Here is an 18,824-nt window from a genome sequence, read left to right as displayed (position 1 = left end):
TTTCAGAAATTAAAAAAAAAAAAATCGTTCTGCGCAAGGGAAATTTAATAAATATTTGAGGATATAATTTGACTATTAAACAAGAATATCCTCACGGGTAACAGATGCATGGATTTTCTATTTTAACTCTCGCGTCGAAGACCCCATATTGTATAATATTATATTGCCCACGATGAAATTTCTTCATGGACGAAGCTCGAGAGGAATTTGGAGCGCGAGAGAGAGAGAGCTGTGGAGTTTTAAACTTCTAATTAATGAAGTGAGCAAAGAGGTTGCTGGACTGCCAGTCCTGTGGGCCATAATCAATTTGCAGGGTCTCATGATGCCTACGAGTCTCATCAGAGTATGCTAAAAGCACCCGCTAAATTACTGATTACACTCTTTCTGCGTAAACTGCGACAGCCTTGGTGCATGAAAAATAGATATGGTGAGAAATAAAGGGGTGCACTCAGCACATCTATTAAACGCTTTTCGGCTAGATCTGGATCCGGTTCCTGAATCCCTGATCGGAAATTACGTTGAAATTATATGGGAAGGAGTAGTGCTAGGCGTAGAGAAGCACGAGAGACAGACGAGAGAATTTTGTCATCTCTCTCTTTTTTTACTATTTTCTTTTTTATTTCTCTCGTCTTTCTCTCTTGTTTTTCTTCACCAAGCATTTTCCTATGAGAAGTGATTATCACCACAACTTCGAGTCTCGACAATGTTATTATTAAGAGGCAGTGTTACGACAGAGACACACAATAATATATTTCTATCATTATTTCGGAGTCGGAGCATGCGAGCGAGCGAAATTCGAATGCATCTGATTAATAATGTTTCTAGTAACTCGCAATTACTTAAAAAAATTATATTTATTTTTTTAAAAAAAGGTAGTGTATAACATCAGCTCCCTGAATTTTGCAGTATTAAAACGTATAATATGAAACTTCCATGGTGTAAGTGTAATTTAAGTTGATGGAAAGTTTAAAAAATAGCATTATTATCATTTTATTATTTAAAAATTTATAAAAATAATAATTACGTGTAAGAGATATTGGCTGTAATATTTTACAATATTACACTGTGACTTTGTAAAATATTACGTTTTACTACTTGTTATAACATATTGGACAAGGTAACATTCATTATGTAGGTGGAGAAACATATAATAAAATACTTCAAATATTATAATATGAACTTGATAAATGCTATATTATATGTTTTTTAAGTTAGAATGTTTTATTGGTTAGATCATGCGACATGAAAGAAAGGGTTAACTACACTTAGTGAAAGGTTGATGGCAAATTCTCCCAACTTGGGGAAGATTGTTCCAGTTTGAAAGTTAAAAATTAGACTAGAATCACTCTTTCCCAATTATGTGGGATGAGATTGAATATTAGGTGATATATTTTTCTTTAATTAGAGTAATTTCTTTTAATTTTAGAGTCAATTCAAGATGTATTCGTAATCATAATGCTAAATAAAGATAATTATGATAAATTTTAATTATAATATTAGTAAAATTATAATTTAATATTTAAAAAAATAGGGGGAGACTTCTCACATATATTGAAAGTTTGTATATCAGCTATTCACCTACGTTGGCTATCGATTTTAGGAGTTAGTGGGTTAGTGCCATAATTGAGGTCATTTGAAAATAATAATAATAATAATAATAATAATAATAATAATAGGAGGGACTTTTATGAATAGAATTACAAATTATTTCCATTATTATGATTTTACTAAACGTAGAGATTTAGATGTTATTATCCCAAATTGTGGAATATTTTGTCCGAAAGTTTTTAATTTATTATTTATTTTTCAATTACGCTACCGGACTCACTTCCCTCCTCTCGGTTCCAGTATTCTTCTTCGTCTACAGTCGGAGTGATCGGAGAGAGTCAACATTTCTCTCCCTCTCCATTTGCTTCCATGTCTCTCTTTTCGTAGAGCCGAAGGCATTCAGCAAAACGACACCACCGTCACCATAAGTAATTAGCAAACGACAATGTCGTCTTCAAGACCACCACCGGCCGACTCCTGGGACTGCAACTTCATGCTTCCAGGTCCACCGAGCCGCAACAACTTTGGATCCGCAGATTTAAGCCCCTCAGGTCTCTTGGCCTTTGCTTCAGGCTCTTCAATTTCAATTCTCGACTCACGCTCTCTCCAGCTCATCTCCACAATTCCTATCCCTCCACCGACGTCCGCCGGCTCCGTCGCCTCTCTTTCGCCCTTCGTCACTGCCGTCAAGTGGATCCCCATCACCCTCCGCTGTGACCTCCTTTCCACCGAGCCTGGCTCCTCTCACCTCCTCCTCGCCGCCGCCGACCGACACGGCCGTGTCGCACTGCTTGACTTCCGCCTTCGCTCCGTTGTCCTATGGATTGACCCTGATCCAAACCCGAAGCTTGGGATCCAAGACCTCTGCTGGATCGTATCCAAACCCGATTCCTTCGTCCTGGCCGCGATCAACGGCCCCTCCGTTCTCTCTCTGTATAACACCACTTCCGCCAGCTGTATGTGGAAATATGATGCTTCGCCTGAATACCTGTCGTGTATCCGCCGCAATCCTTTCGATGCCCGCCATTTCTGCGTCCTCGGTTTAAAGGGTCTGCTCTTGTCTGTCAGAGTGTTGGGTCAGAAAGAAGATGAAGTCGTTGTCAAAGAGTTGCAGATTCAAACGGATTGTACGGAATTGCTGAAGCTGGAGAGGGAATTGAGTGCCGGTGCTGCCAGTTTGTCACCTGCTTCTGGGTTGTTTCCACTTTATATGGTTAAATTTACGTTTTCGCCTCACTGGAGGCATATCATATTTGTAACGTTTCCAAGAGAATTGGTTGTGTTTGATTTGCAATATGAAACTCCACTTTTTTCTGCTGCATTGCCGCGTGGCTGTGCCAAGTTTCTAGATGTGTTGGCAGATCCAAATAATGACTTGCTTTATTGTGCTCATCTTGACGGGAAGCTCAGCATTTGGCGACGTAAAGAGTATGATTTTAGCTCACTTGAATTCATTTCCTCAATTTGAATTTTTGTTTATAATTGTTTGTGCACTCAGAATAAAGGAAGCTACATCAAGAAATGCCAGTAGTTAAATCTAGCAAGTTAGGCATTAGGACAGTTTTGATTGCAATGTAATTGTATGTTTTAATATGGAACAAGTTGGTACTGCTATTTTTGTAGTTTTTGAACAATAGTGATCTCTTGTTCTGCTGATAACACTCGCAATTTGCTTGGAAAGGGTAGAAATAGAGCTAAAGGGATTTAACTGTTTGCTTGCTCCACACTTCTTGAAGGAGCAAGTTGTGTAATGGCTGTCATAGAACAGATGTGTGATAGAAATACGGTGTGCTACTTCAATGAAGAGCTTCTATTTGTCTGTGGGACAGAGAAATTTAAGTCTTCTAGAAAGCAAAGTGAGGTAACATATTGGTTGGTTTCTTGGTCGTGCTTTTAGTGCATGTAAGTTTCTGTAATATTGTTGTGTCTATATTATTAGCATGAGCTTTCTCTTCAGTTGCTAATTTTTAAAATTCAAAAGACGCTTATATGAGCCCTCTTCTGTGTTTTTCTTTTCATATCCTGTCCTTGATTCCTTTCTTATTCCTCTGTTATGCATTTACTTTTAGGCCCTCTTATTTCCAGTAAGTAGAGGAGTTAAGTCTTCTTGTTGGTATGTGCTATTTCATCGATTGTTTCTCCAGTTTAAAACAAATCTGGAGACAGACCCTTTTTTCCCCTCCTTTGGAGTTACTAGGGATAGACCTTAGTATCGATTTTTTGGTTGAACTAACTATAACTATGGTAATTTATCCAAGTTGTAGAAGTTCAAAAAAGTTCAGAGAGTATATCCAATTCCATTCTAAGAATGCGATGGGTTGGTCTCTTCTTCAGAGGTTAAAATACTACGACCATGATGGATGTGAAATTTTGCCCCCCTACTATAACTAGAGCCGAAATTATCATCCTTGTAGTGGAGTTTTTGGTATACACCCTTGCATGCTTACCACCGCTCCACATAGCTTTCTCAGTATTTTTAAATGTCTTAATGCTTCTCATGCATGTGTCTGAGGATTAGCTTTTCTTTCTCACTCAGGATTTGACCTGTGATGATGTTTAAACACAAATTCTTTTTTGGCCTTAAGGGAATGTACTAATTTGCATATCATTACAGAGGAGAGCAGGTGCATGTAATGTGTACTATGGAAGAGTTGATTCCCTCAATTGGTACATCTGTCCCTTCTCCTTCAATTCTTGCTGTCCTCGTCAGCCAATCAGAGTCCACAATCCAGAATGTTGCCAAGCTTTGTTTGGATGCACCTCATTCTCCTTCAGCCAATGTGGACATTGACAGTCCTTTTGAGTTTTCTGATGATACTCTTCTTCTTTCAAAGACACATTTAATTTCGATTTCTGATGATGGAAAAGTATGGAACTGGCTCTTGACTGCCGAAGGTGCTGGAGACCTTCAAAAAGATGCCATAAAGTCTGGCATGGATGCTGATGTCATTGATGTTGCACTTTGTGGGACCAATACTAACAGTATGGCTTCTTCTGCTGATGTACAAGCCCTGGAAGCAGGCAAGCAACTAGAACATGTGAATGGCAGCAGAAACCGGCCATCAAACAGTACCTCCAGTCAGGCAGATATGTCATTTAAGGTTTGTGAATAAACGTATCTTCTGCAACCTAGAACTATTACTTAGTGATAGTTTTATACAAACTTCCTTGTATTAAGTGCTAGTTTCAAAAGACCTTTTACTATCATATGACCCTAGAATTGGATATGGAGTTTGAATTATAAACGTGTCTTCTGCAACCTAGAACTATTACTTAGTGATAATTTTATACAAACTTCCTTGTATTAAGTGCTAGTTTCAAAAGGCCTTTTACTATCATATGACCCTAGAATTGGATATGGAGTTTGAATAATTTCTTATTCAGATTTGTTGCAACACTCATACAGTCATTCTCAACTTGTGGGTTTCCTTTTCCCTTTTAACATTCATGTTGAAATCTATTAATGTTGCAACCATTGCTATTATTTTGAATGAAGTTCATCCTTGGAATAAATCTTTTTTAGTAATTTCTGACAAATTGTATGGTTATCGTTTTTAGTTTTATGGTCTGTCTCCTTTTGGAACCTCAAATTCCGATGGAATCTCTTAACCATAGACTAGTTCTTCACTATAGTACACTGCTCCATCAGGATGATGGTTCTTGAACTTCTTAGGACTCAAATTCCTTTTGCCTGGGCTCAGAGAGACAGGAAAGTTGGGAAAACTATTATTTAAAAAACACATGATGTATGAAAGCATTGCCCGTTTAACTTAATGAATTGGATACAGTTATTGGGAATTTGAAGAGTGGCATGAGATTGTAAGGTTGTCACTTTTGCTAGACATTCTTAATCTAGTCTAGTGTGGCTAATTGGCTATCTTTTTGAGTTCCTTTTCAACTATATCAAGTTTGCATCCTAGCACAGATGCACTTTATTCTCTCCTTTGATTAAGCATTATCAATGATGAGTAGGTGAGTAGAAGCATTCTTCTTTCTACAAATCCTTGGGACATCCCATTTACACTTAACTGGCCAATTCACTACTGCAGGTCAGCTTAGATGGGCAGCTTCAGATTCTTTCTTCAACTGTGACCATGTTGGCTGTGCCATCCCCCTCTTTAACAGCTACTTTGGCCCGTTAGTCTCATCCTGCCAGTTTTTACCTTCATTAAATGTTTAGGAGTTGTCCTTATTATGTGCATTGTAAGAATCATTAGTTGATTAGTGAGATAATATTATGTGAAGGTGGGGGAAACTATCCTGCTGTTGCTGTTCCTCTTGTTGCTTTGGGAACCCAAAGTGGGGCAGTTGATGTTGTTGATGTATCTGCCAATGCTGTTACTGCAAGTTTTTCTGTTCATAATGGTACTGTCAGGGGATTGCGATGGCTTGGAAATTCTAGACTGGTTTCATTTTCTTACAGTCAGGTACATGACATTTGAATTTCAAATTTTTATCATTTTACTTATTATTTATCATTTGAGAGAGAGAGAGAGAGATCGTATGGCTTTTCTTTTACCTTTGCCCTTTATAATTGGAATGCCTGTAATTAGATAATTTTTTTTTTAAATTAAAACTTTGTAATTTAACGTGTACTCTGTGGAATCAGGTAAATGAAAAAACTGAGAGGTTATATTAACGGGCTTGTGGTTACATGTTTTAGAAGTGGGATTAGTATTGTATTTTTTAACATTTACTTTGTGGAAATCAGGTAAATGAGAAATCTGGAGGTTACATTAACAGGCTTGTGGTTACCTGTCTTAGAAGTGGAATTAATAGAGCATTTCGGGTTCTGCAAAAGCCTGAACGTGCACCTATAAGAGCCTTAAGGGCTTCTTCGTCTGGAAGGTTCTCTCCTAGCCTTGTTTCTCGTGTTAATTGTTATGCCATCACACGCTCACTTGAAAGCATCCTTACACTTTTGCTTGGATGTGTGAATGCTCCTTTATTGTCATGTTTTTCTCTTTATCAATGTTTCATCATTGGAAGACGCAATGTACAATTCTGTCTTTGGTACCTTACATATTAAAAATATTTGTGCCTTAGAAGCTAGAATCTGGCATGCATCTTTCTCATGAAATTACATTTCATTTGATTATGGTGAAAACTTAAAACAAATTCGATGATTTTAACTTCTTGTCATGGTGATAACCTGCTTGTTTCTAATGGGAATCTATAAAGGCAGGAAAGTTACCTAGTTCTTGTAACTTGCCAGAGCTTTTAGAACAAGTTTAAGAATAGATAATGAGGGAAATTTGGCGCATCATTTCCTGTTAGGTGGGAAATATTAATGAAGTTCAGTTTTAAAATTGTTGATGACTTTTTTCCCGTCTTGGTGATGTCCTGTTTGTTTCTGATGGGAATCTATAAGGGTGGGAAAGTTATCTACTTGTAATTTACTACAGCTTTTAGAACTGGTTTAAAAATAGATAGTGAGGGGAACTTGGTTTTCCATTTCCTGTTAGATCGGAAATATTAATGAAATGTCCCTGTTGGGTAGGTAGAAAAATATTTGCAAATTGCTTTATTGAGTAAAATAATTCTTACAAAATCAACTTGATTTTTCACCTCAGCATAGGCTGTGGATGGAGAAGCTTAGGGATCTGGTAACGGCATAAGGATTTCATATTTGTTAGATTGAGGACAAAGCATGTAATCCCTACTCTTTTCAACTGTTGGGAATAGTGTTTCCTTTTAACTATTGTTTCAGTAGGTAAAAGGTAGCACTATCGAGAGAGACTTAAATGTAAAAGTCATTGAAAGTGTAACATCTAGAAGTGTGGCGTAATTGCATCACTAAAAGATGATGATAAATTGAGAAGATTATTCAGAGTTTGAGAAATTTTTGGGAAGAATATACCTTGGGCATTGGCTTTTGTAGTAAAGAGTGGCGGTAAATGATTGAGTATCTTATACTGTAAACTTACTACCAAATGAAAAAGTGGGGGAAGAATGTGGAATGTTTCTTGCAGAATGACAGAAATAAAGAGAAATTGCACCGTGTGCATTTATGCATCTGAGTACAATCTCGGAAACTGGGAAATTTTCATTTTTAGGTTACTGATTGATTGTTATAACTTATTTAAAGGTGTTTGGATATAATGTTTTGATGACATTGTGAATTTGTTTGATTGTAGTGCTAAGTTGAGCTACTGATAGGTTGTCACTGGCTTGGCTTCATTAATACCACATTCCTGTCCAACCTTATCTTTTTACTGTTGGACCAGATATGGAACTCATGCTGATGCTGTTCTTATGGTTCTAATAAATTTCAGGTATCTTCTAATTCTGTTTCGTGATGCCCCTGTAGAGGTTTGGGCAATGACAAAAAATCCCATCATGGTAATTTGGCTGATGCCTGCTCATTTCCCTATTTCTGCTTGAAATAAATTCTAATAGCTTAGCATTTGTTCTGTAGGTCTCTGCTAACTGGCTTATACAAATGTTAACTCTTATTTACTTTAAAAAAAAAAAATGCTGTGTAGTCAGTGGCTTTAGAATGTTTCTTTTGTGAAAGAGAATGATAGAAGTTCAACGTAATTGGTTATGATGTTTGCCAGCCTTTTATATTTTAGCTTTTTTTTCTTCTTTGAAAGTTTTGATAAGCTTCTCCATATCTAAATCCTTCTCCCTTATGACTTTTTCAATATATAAATCTTTTAGCCCTCTAGTTCGTCTAGTAGGGACCCAACTGTCGGTGCTATTGTATTCATCGAAATTTGTTGCGTTCAACCATCACCAGATATATTGAAATTTGATCAATCTATCTTAGCAATGTTTCTACATATGTGCATTATAATGTTGCAACAGTGGGAAAGGATTATCAGTTTCATGATTATTTTGTGGCTATCATTTGATGGAAGCAGAAAAAAGTCATCAGTTACATTGATTTTAGTAATAGAGACAGTGAAAGATTTGCTTTTAATTATGTCCTTGCAAGTGTTACTTCATGTCGTGAAGGAGGCATGTTTTTGTGTTTTTGTTTTTTGGCTTATCACTTTCCTTTCGGTTAAATTATTTATTATTCTTTATACCTCCATGTAGCTTAGATCATTAGCACTTCCATTCACGGTATTGGAATGGACTCTTCCAACAGTTCCATGGCCAAGTCAAACTGGTCCTTCAAGGCAATCATCTTTGTCTTCAAAAGATCATAAAGCTGATACTACAGATGGAGTATCTACTCCAACAATAGCATCTTCATCAGATTCTAGTGAGCTTCTTTACTTATTATGCTTATATATATATATATATAGGCCAGCTGGTGGTTTAAGATTGTAGTTTCTGATTTTCTTGGGTATTGTAAGTTGTTTGAACATAAAATAAAATCCTTTTTTTCTGCAGAGGATGCAAGCTCTGAAGGATCTCAAGATGACACCTCTGAAAGTTTTGCATTTGCACTAGCTAATGGGGCACTTGGTGTTTTTGAGGTTCATGGGCGGAGGATTCGGGACTTCAGGTATTATTACTTTTGCTTGTAAATTTATGTCTTGTGGAATCGGCATTTTTCAGAAGTAAATAATAGTTAGTTCTTGAGGTTCATGGGCGGCGGATTCGGGACTTCAGGTATTATCACTTTTGCTTGTAAATTTATGTCTTGTGGAATCAGCATTTTTCAGAAGAAAATAATAGTTAGTTATTCCATTATATTTTAGATCTCATTGGAATGCATATTATGCCACCACCTCAGCACTAGTAGATTTTCATTTAAGAGTACAAGACTTGGGAATTTTATTTGTCTTGAAGTTTTACTATTTCTGAGTGGATCTTTTCTGAAACTTGCTTTGGTCATATTCTTGTGATGGTTCCATATCTGAGGCTTTGTTAAGGCTTGGCTGCATGTTTACTATTTCTTCAAGCTAAAGTATACTGTGATCTGCGCTCATGATTAATTTTGTTAACACTTCATATGCTCAAGCAATTTTAATGAAGCCTTTGGCTGTGTTTTGTTGCTTATCATTCTTCAGTTGTCAATAATATGAAAAGAGTGATCACATATGATATTTAATGAGAAACGTGGGAATGTATTTCTATTTAGTACACCACCCATCTCTCGTCCTGTAAAAGAAATAGAAATCATGATTTATGATACTTTTGAGGTATGATTTATTTTTTTTTTTCAACACGTATTTATAGTACCACAATATGGTCATTTTCTCACCAAGCATGTCTTTTTTTCTTGTCTCTAGACCGAAATGGCCTTCTTCCTCATTCATTTCATCTGATGGGTTAATTACAGCCATGGCCTATCGCTTGCCTCATGTTGTATGTATCGTATCTTTCCAAATAATGTCATCAGATCGGTGTTCTGAATCAGAACTGTGGTCCTTTCAAGATTTCTGTCTTGATAATTATTGTCTTCATAATGTCTCAGGTTATGGGAGATAGGTCAGGAAACATAAGATGGTGGGATGTAACAACTGGACATTCTTCCCAATTCAGTACTCATAGAGAAGGAATCCGGAGAATCAAATTCTCACCTGTTGTTCCTGGAGATCGCAGTCGAGGGCGTATTGCTGTGCTGTTTCATGACAATACATTTTCTGTATTTGATCTTGTAAGCTGTAGACTAACTCTTCTTTTTATGTTGTATAAACTAAATAAATAAATAATAGCTGTTTCTTCCATCTCCCAGTGACTCCTGTTATCCATGTCTAGCTATTGTTGTAAGGTTTAAGTATTGGTAGTGTACTGAGAACTCCAACTCCTATTTACATTACTCAAAATATGTGAAAATTAAGCATGTCATGCTACATATTCTACTTCATGAAGGACATTGAAAGTGCTTTTTGTTCTGTGATGCACTAAAATTTCCTTTTCGTCATTTGATCTTGACTCTGTATAAAATTCTTTTCACAGGATTCACAGGACCCATTAGCCAATTCCCTTCTACAACCTCAATTTCCTGGAACTCTTGTGTTGGAACTGGATTGGTTGCCTACAAGGACTGATAAAAATGACCCATTAGTATTATGTATTGCTGGAGCTGACAGCAGCTTCCGCCTTATTGAGGTTAACACGTAAGCACCTATCATTTGCTTTTGAGTTTCTTTTGTCTTTTTATTAAGGGGGATGTTAATAGGTGATTTTCATATATCATGAATAATTATTTTCCTGCTAAGTAATCTTGTTCGTTGCATTCAGAAGTGAGAAAAAAATTGGCTACACATCCCAGTCTCGAGCTATTAAAGAGAGATTCCGTCCTATGCCTTTATGCTTACCCATATTACTTCCTACATCACATGCACTGGTAACTATTACTTTCCTTCTCATACTCCTTTTCCATTTCAGCATACTTAGACAAGTTGTACTGTTTCATGTGCTATTTGGACCTTATATTAGACCCATCCGTGTTGTACTGAACAATGTCAAGGGAGCTTATAGCCTTTTCAAAGGTAGATAATTATTTTGGCTGAAGTGAAGTAGGATTTTTATAAGAAATTAGGGGTGCAAACTGATATGAAAGGAACCGAAAAAAGGACATTGAAAAATTTTATTCGGCCTATTAGCAAATGAGGGAACTTAATCTTTTTTGTTTATTATCTAGATGAGATGGGGAGACATGCAAACAGTTTTTCAGAACTCACTGATCTTGATATCTAATGCAAAGACTACTGCATCTCAGAAGATTAATGTGCTTTTAGAAGATCAATAGGGATGCTCTTCTTTTGGGGAGCTACTAATGAAACATTGTTTATTTTGGTATAGGCATTGCAGATGATCTTGCAATTGGGTGTGAAGCCTTCTTGGTTTAATACTTGTAGCACAACTATAAAGAAGAGGCCTCATTTGATTCCTGGAACTCCGTCGTCCCAGAAGGATCTTCGCAGTTACATGATTGGTTTACCTCCTATTGGTGACACTGTTGTGCCAGAGATGCTTCTCAAAGTATTAGAACCTTACCGAAAAGAGGGTGTGTTTTGCAGCCATGATTGTTTCTCTTCAAATCATTCAACTATTGGTTTATTCTTACCTGCTATAGATATTTTATTGCCCCAGGCTGCATACTTGATGATGAGAGGGCAAGACTGTATGCTACCGTAGTGAATAAAGGTTATGCTGCAAGGTTTGCCTTCGCTGCTGCAGTCTTTGGCGAAACCTCTGAAGCACTTTTTTGGTTACAATTGCCCCGTGCTCTTAACCATTTGATGAGAAAATTAAAGAGGTCTCCACAAAAAGCCCCCCACTTAGCTTTTAATTCAGAGCTTGAAGATACTATGCTGAGTAGGATTACGTCAAAGGGAAAGTCAACGCCAGGAACTGAGAGGAGGGATTCATTGGTAAGTCAATTAATGTAAACCATTTGCGAGTTTCTCTGGAAAGTTTCAATTCAGTTGCTGTTTTTTGTGTCTCTTGTTACTCATCTTCCATGCTTTAGACATTGATAAGGTTAATTGTTTCTTATATTCTTCTCTATTGCAAATTTGGCTTTTTGGTTAGCAGAGTGAAGGTCAACTCAGATTAATGGCTTTCGAGCAAGAGGAGTTGTGGGAAACTGCTGCTGAGCGTATTACTTGGCATGAGAAATTGGAAGGGGAACAGGCTATACAGAACCGTGTACATGAGTATGTTGTCCATCTTAGTCTTGCTATGTCTGTTCTCATTGAGTTAATGTAATTCAATTGTTTTTCCGAAGATGGCAGCATGTTGAAAGGTCATGGATGTAAGCTTAGCCTAGCTTCATCATTCAGGATTTAATAGGAGGTAGGATGGGATGGAATTAACTGGAGGGAATTTCCCGTAGTGATTTATGGGTAAATTCAATATTATTTTAAATTTGCTCTACACAATTTATTGAATGAACTAGCTACTTTTAACTTCTTTTTGCTGCATGATACAAGCAGCGCTGTAATAGCAGAAAATAATTTCAGTTTTAGTTCGAAATATATAATATGCATTAATTCATCATGGGCTAGGCATGGTAGGCCTGTAACCATGTCAACTTGTTTGATTAAGGACAGGATCTTTTCTCGCTATAACAGTCTTTTAATCAAATTTAAGCATGGAAAAATTTGAGCTTCTTTCATGCAGTCTCTACTGGCTTTGACTATCTTTAAAAATTTTAACCGCCCCTTGATATGCAACATCGAAATCACTGGGCTTTTGCTTTATGCTGGCTAGGAGGAGCTGCGTGAAACTTGAGATAAGGGTAGCCTGTTTGCTCCTGTAACAGCCTTTTTAGTTTGATTAGGCACTGGATTTGTAAAATATAATATCCAAATCGTTTTCACAATTAACAATTTGAGATCACTTTTTGCACGATATTAGTTTTATAGTTCTGGTTAACCTCTGGATTTGTTAACATGGTATATCCTGTCTGTTTCACTTAATATTTTTTTTCCACCTAAAGGGATTTATGGTACATCACTGTGCTCTAGGGCTTCTGCCTTTGTAGTGTGACCTAAGTTGTTACAATTGTACATATTTTCTATGGCAGGCTTGTCTCAGTTGGAAACTTAGAAGCTGCAGTGAGTTTATTGCTTTCCACTTCTCCAGAGAGTTCTTACTTCTATGCTAACGCTCTACGTGCCGTTGCTCTTTCTTCTGCCGTGTCACGGTCTCTTCTTGAACTTGCAGTTAAGGTGAGAATTGATGGGGAAATGCTTTTGTTTAACTTCATTCAAAACTTGAGTTGCAATAATGGTCTACCTGCATGTCTCTGTTGGCTCCTTACAACTGTATGATCATCTAGGTTGTTGCAGCCAACATGGTCAGGAATGACAGGTCACTGTCAGGCACTCATCTTCTTTGTGCGGTTGGAAGGTATCAAGAGGCTTGTTCTCAGGTTTGTATCATCAACATATTCCATAAATTCCATGCCTCCTTGTCGTCTTGAATCTTGATTGCTCTGTATTCATGGACCTCCTATTCCTAATTTTCTTGCTTTATTTACTATCATGAGAAGTGATGACAATGTTAATTGTGTTTCTACATTGAACATCAGTTTGGTCTGTCCTCTGTAAGTTATGCCGTACATTATAAACGATGACTACACAGGAAAAAATTTAGAAAGACGATGGGCAAATGTAGGTCGTTCAACCTTAAATCAGAGCACCTGTTATTCCAGTTTACCCTAGTTTTGTCTTGAGTTACTGGATTCAGTTCCCTATTTTGCTATTCCCTTGATGAGAGACATTGACTTCCGTTGCTATATCTATGTTTTTTTCTTTTGAGCATTTTTTTGCCCTTTTTCATTTTGGAAGAGGAGGGGGACGGGTGTTGGGATTGTTTGACCATATGTCAAGATACACAAAAGGTAATCGAACTTTTGGCAATATATAGAGTTAAGAGTGCACCTAGAATCAGAATCATCTTCCTTTTTTTTGTTTTTTGGCCAAAAGGTTATTAGGGTTATTTTATCATGTAATGGACCCTTGCATTACTAGCTGAATAAAATAGAAAAAAATGAGGGTAAAGGGTTTCGTTATATGAAGCTGCGCTGACAGGTTGATAGAAATTCTTCTGAGTAAAGATGTACATTCGTAGTTCAGAAATTATTATACGGGTTGGGTACTGGTAGAAAGAGAATGCACTCCTCTGAACAACATGTAATACTTGAAGAATTGGTCAAACTACTCTGCTTACTCATTGCTGGATCAACTGTTATGCAGTTACAAGATGCTGGATGCTGGACTGATGCTGCAACTTTAGCTGCTACGCATTTGAAGGGATCTGATTATGCAAGGTCTTTGATTCTTTAGTTATTAAGGACTTTTGAGTTTTCTTTTGTGTGTTGCAAATCTTTATGTCAAGCTTTTTTTTTCCTGCTGTTTATTTGTGGTAGGTACAGCATATAATCCATTCAATGTTCATTAGCTTGTCTACAATGGTTGCATCAGATCAAACTCGAAAATTGCAATCCATCTTACTGAGATTGGTTGCATGTTGTCATTTGACCATGTACAAAGCTATATTCTCCACAAAGCATATTGATTATTGACTTCTCTATTTGCCTTTCACCATAACAATTTTGGTCATTTTTCATTTTTGGACTTACAAAGTCACCCATCCTCTCTGGGTCTTTTTTGCCTGGTTGATACCCCTTATTGTATTTTCAATAAGAGCCGTGAATGTTTCTATAGATTCTACTCTTCCTTCAGGCACTCGTAAAATTTGGATGGTACTTCAAATAGGAATTTCTTCCTTCCTTTGCTTGTCTGGTATTTTACATTTTCTTATGCACTGAGGTTTCAGAATTCTGTTCTCATTGCAACCAAAATTGCCTGGTCACATTTTTGAGAATATAGATAGAGGGTAAGAATTAGATCACCCTGTTTTTTATTGTGTTCTTGCAGGGTACTGCAAAGGTGGGCTGACCATGTCCATCATGTTGAACATAATATCTGGAGGTATCACCATTTTCCCTCTTCTTGGCCTCTTTATCAAAATGGCTTTTCCACTATATTCAGAAGTTCAAAAATGGGCAATGCAGGGCTCTCATATTGTATGTTGCAGCCGGTGGGCTGCAAGAGGCATTGGCAGCTCTTCGTGAGGCTCAACACCCTGACACAGCTGCAATGTTTGTACTTGCTTGCCGTGAAATCTATGCAGAAATAATCACCAATTTAGAAAATTCTGATGATGAATCAGGGTCATCAACCAACAATGTGCCTGATAATTTACCGGGGTTGAGCCCAGAGAACGAAGATGTTAGAGCAGTTGGTGAATATTTTGGGCAATACCAAAGAAAGTTGGTGCATTTGTGCATGGACTCTCAGCCATTCAATGAATGACCGGTTGGGCAAGATGGTTATTAGAGATGTTTGGTCATATTTGTATTCTTAGTGGAAAGGTGCTTTCATTGGAGTAACAGGCTCGTGGTCAGATGAAGAGACCCCATCTTTACTATGCGGCACCATGCCAGATTCTTTTGCTATCCTATGGTAGTTGGCAACATGATGAACTTGAGCAACTTGGAAGAAGCAGATTTTGTTTGTTTGTTAGAAATGGAATCTCAATTGATTGCAGAAATGTGGCGGAATGGCTTTTGACAAAGTTTTGTCGTGGAGATATAAATGAAAGATGAGCGATGTTGTAGCTCACAAGCAAAATTTTGTGCAGCCTCTGAATTTTCGGGGGAACAAGATTCTTGGTCGGGGTGGGTAGCAATGGTACTATATGCGCATGTTGATATATACGTTATTTACTTATCCACATTGCCCTTCTGGGTACATTCATTGTTTTGACTCGACATATGGGAAAGAAAAATAAATACAGATACTCATATTTTTTATAGACAGCCATCCGTAGTTGATCATTCCTCTATTTCAGGTCTCCCGTCATTTAAGGATTAATCCCAATGCCTTCGACTTAACTGCAAGAGCATGACTCTGTTCTCAAGGCCTCTTGATATATCAATTCTAATCAAACGGTTAGAAAACAAAGCCCAAATTACAAAGAAATATATCAGAGAAATTGACTTCACCATGTCATCACCCTATCATCCATTAAGATGCCTACATGGTAAGAATCCAATTGGATGGTGTGGTAATGATGTGGTTTCACTAAAAGTGGTTATAAGCCTGCTTACATGGAGCTACATTCACTACTGGTGGTGATCCAGTTTGTTTAGTTTTGCATCTGAGTATGAGTCGATCAGGATTTTGAGCATGTCAGTCACTTTCTATAGCCAATGGATTAAAACTCGACCCATCACCTTGAGAGGGTGAAACTGCCAAGGTGCCATATTTTCTCTGTTCCAATACCCGGACAAGCTGTGTGTAGAAGTCCAGATGTTTTCCCAACATTTACAAGGCATCAAAACCTGGATCCACCTTGTTTTGTTCAACAGAAGACAGTGCATCCACGGCAGCTTAAGTCCTCGTGCACCATTTAATTGCCACAAAGCTATATGAAATTTAAAACAAGATTATGTTTTGGGTGATACTCGAGATATGAGTTTCATCTCTATCCTCTTCAGTGGTTTTATAAATAAATGGGGGGTCATTGACAAGGCATACCTTTAGAAATATTTGAAGTCAATGAAAGAATCGCCTGCGACATCGAGCAGATCCATTCTCCTCATACTCAGCCTTGGTGACACACATTGCTTGAAAATCGGGACTGGAAGCCAAAAGTGATCCTCCTCGCCAGACACCTAATAAGGGACTGGAAAGCACGAAAATGTTTTACCAATTGGGAAGAAGTAACTTCTAAAGAAAAAGTCATTAGTATTTTAAGGAGGATGTGAATACTCTTCTTGGGTTGTTATTTTCACTTGATAGTCATCAGGGACTAGAGGCCGAAGCTCCCTTTCTCTGCAATTTGATACATGAATATTATACTTGATGTTGCCTCAAGATTAATCTCATATTCAAATAGAAAGGTTAGGGCTTACAGTCTTTCAGCAAATCGAGGGAATAACGTGCTTCCACCAGTTAATATAATGCTGCTTAACAAACAAAAGCGTCAGAAAATAATACAAATAATTAAATGTGTATTTTTAAAACTTATGGTAAGCAACTTGATGAAACCACCTTTCATAAAGTACAGAATGAAGATAAGGATGGCAAGAATTAACAGCTCGAACAATGCACTCAGCTAGTCCAGCCTGGTTCATTCCTGTCAAAAAAATAAATAAATAAACAAGGCTCCAAATCAGCACGTTTAAAAGTACTACAGGACATTCATAGATGCTCTAGCCCCATGCTTTCATTGATTACTGCAAAACTGCAACAAACATCCACAGCACCAATCAGAGATCCATACCCAAATCTGCAGGTTGAAAGATCATCTCTGGGACAAGAAAGCGTTCATTTGTCAAGTCAAACTCCTGCACGGATTAAAATAATTTGTACTTAACTTGAGTAGCGAAGATGATTAATTATAAAAGAAAATGGGATTAATACATTTTTTGCCAAATCAGCTCTCTTTCTGTCCCTAGCCTCCTCCATAACCTCTGTCCGATCCATATCCTTCACCGTCTCTGATGGTTGAGATCGAGATCCGTCACTCAGACTAAGATACCTCTGAGCGGCATCAGGGTCTTTAACAAAGCCCTTAGTGTGTGTAACACCATCAGGAAGGACATATGTGCAACGCAAAAGATTGTCCTTACCGCGTTTCCTACAAAGACAGTTCACAGAGGCACACACAAACAAATAAATATACATTGTTACAAGCCAGCATAAGTGCATAACTATTAATGCATACGATACAGAGCACACACATTGCAATCACATTTCAGTTCATTCATGAAAATCAAATCCACAACGTTATTATACCCATTATATGCATCATAATCATCTACAGATTTCACTTAAATAAACACGTAACGGCAAGATAGAGTTATTCTGCCAATACCCATCTTAATTTTGTTGCTATAACAAGACCGGGTAAACAAAAACAGAGGAAACTACAATCACCTCTTTGTTGCCCTCCAAGTTAATCACTCAGCTGAACACTTTATTTTTCGAAGGGGTAAATAAACAACAATAATTTATTTTTATTTTTTAAAAAAAAGAACCTGGCAATTTGAAGATCACGCGCGACATCGAGGGAGACAAAGCACAACTTCTCCTTAACATCATCGATAATGAAAGTCTCATCCATAACGTTAATAGCGCGATACGATACCAGCTCCTTCAAGTAATTAGTCAACGCCTTACCGCCCAAGTCAATCCTTTTAACGGCGTAATTCACCGTGAAATTCTGAAACACCGGCGCCGCGTGCGTGAAACTGAACCCACAGTCAACCACAAGACTACACTGCGTCTCCGACAACAGCCCGTACGGTCGCCGGCTGGCCTCGTAGAGGTGAACTAACGACGGCGGGTCGGCAACGAAGAGCGACTTGAAGTTGAAGTCCTCGAAGACGAGCTCGTCGGTGGCGCGTTGGATAGAGGGAAGCGCGAAGAGGGGTTCGGTGAGTAGGAGAGAGGAGGCGGAGGGGCTGATGTGGAGGAGAGAGGAGAAGAGGTGGGCCCAGATGTCGCGCTGGAGGTCGCTATTTATAAGGTAACCGCGGTCAATGGGGCGGCGGACGGCGGCAGAGGTCAGGTCTTCGGTGGCGGAGGCGGCGGTGGGAGATGGGTGGATGAATTTTTTGGAGGAGAGTGGACGGTACATGCAGTTGGGTATTGTGACGGCGGGGTCACGCTCGCCGCCATGACCCGCTTTTATGAGGCCGCCACCATTGTCTAGAACGACGATATTTGACATCTCCGAGGATGAGATGTGGGTGCTGGAATTGTTACATTTGAGTGAAGTGGTTGACGAGCAGGTGCTGGGGTTTTAAGGGTTTATTGGAGAATTCTTTTTCTAACTTTCGGTTATCA

At 38.0% G+C, this 18,824-nt stretch overlaps 2 protein-coding genes across 7 annotated transcripts; one reads left to right on the top strand and one right to left on the bottom strand.

Annotated features, from left to right (window-relative positions):
- The first annotated feature begins 1,800 nt into the window (after positions 1-1,800).
- Positions 1,801-15,787, top strand: LOC102615798 (uncharacterized). 4 transcript variants are annotated; one of them, XM_015529564.3, is made up of 20 exons: positions 1,801-2,976; positions 4,163-4,649; positions 5,598-5,685; positions 5,794-5,975; positions 6,260-6,396; positions 7,824-7,890; positions 8,593-8,761; positions 8,893-9,007; positions 9,738-9,813; positions 9,923-10,105; positions 10,408-10,568; positions 10,696-10,798; positions 11,257-11,461; positions 11,548-11,828; positions 11,992-12,113; positions 12,986-13,130; positions 13,241-13,333; positions 14,160-14,233; positions 14,844-14,897; positions 14,981-15,787. In XM_015529564.3, exons 1-20 carry the CDS (start codon positions 1,994-1,996, stop codon positions 15,279-15,281), a joined length of 4,026 nt encoding a protein of 1,341 aa, XP_015385050.1. In that variant the 5' UTR covers positions 1,801-1,993; the 3' UTR covers positions 15,282-15,787. The 4 variants fall into 4 exon arrangements, with proteins under 4 accessions (XP_015385050.1, XP_006475888.1, XP_006475887.1 ...); XM_006475825.4 differs by having other exon boundaries at positions 11,989-12,113; XM_006475824.4 differs by having other exon boundaries at positions 10,693-10,798.
- On the bottom strand, positions 15,682-18,824 carry LOC102615138 (actin-related protein 6). Of its 3 annotated transcripts, none has more exons than XR_008055371.1 (9): positions 18,014-18,824; positions 17,397-17,613; positions 17,257-17,320; positions 17,025-17,109; positions 16,886-16,936; positions 16,743-16,805; positions 16,509-16,656; positions 16,079-16,395; positions 15,682-15,862 (listed from the first exon to the last, which is right to left on the bottom strand). XR_008055371.1 is itself a non-coding variant. In XM_006475820.4 (8 exons), exons 1-7 carry the CDS (start codon positions 18,706-18,708, stop codon positions 16,527-16,529), a joined length of 1,305 nt encoding a protein of 434 aa, XP_006475883.1. In that variant the 5' UTR covers positions 18,709-18,824; the 3' UTR covers positions 15,878-16,395; positions 16,509-16,526. The 3 variants fall into 3 exon arrangements, 1 of the variants encoding a protein (XP_006475883.1); XR_003065021.2 differs by lacking the exon at positions 15,682-15,862 and adding an exon at positions 15,878-15,908; XM_006475820.4 differs by lacking the exon at positions 15,682-15,862 and having other exon boundaries at positions 15,878-16,395.

Source organism: Citrus sinensis, chromosome 1 (genome assembly GCF_022201045.2).
Source record: "Citrus sinensis cultivar Valencia sweet orange chromosome 1, DVS_A1.0, whole genome shotgun sequence".
Lineage (NCBI taxonomy): Eukaryota > Viridiplantae > Streptophyta > Magnoliopsida > Sapindales > Rutaceae > Citrus > Citrus sinensis.
Note: the sequence above shows the minus strand (reverse complement) of the source record. Positions and strands in the feature narration are given on the sequence as shown.

Coding starts and splice junctions, on each gene's coding strand:
- LOC102615798 (XM_006475823.4), top strand. CDS start 1,994: ATGTCGTCTTCAAGACCACCACCGGCCGACTCCTGGGACTGCAACTTC. Junction 5,686..5,793: donor TTTAACAGCTACTTTGGCCC/GTTAGTCTCATC, acceptor TATTATGTGAAG/GTGGGGGAAACTATCCTGCT. Junction 7,891..8,592: donor TGACAAAAAATCCCATCATG/GTAATTTGGCTG, acceptor ACCTCCATGTAG/CTTAGATCATTAGCACTTCC.
- LOC102615138 (XM_006475820.4), bottom strand. CDS start 18,708: ATGTCAAATATCGTCGTTCTAGACAATGGTGGCGGCCTCATAAAAGCG. Junction 17,614..18,013: donor CGTGATCTTCAAATTGCCAG/GTTCTTTTTTTT, acceptor CTGTCTTTGTAG/GAAACGCGGTAAGGACAATC. Junction 16,657..16,742: donor AAAATAACAACCCAAGAAGA/GTATTCACATCC, acceptor CGTGCTTTCCAG/TCCCTTATTAGGTGTCTGGC.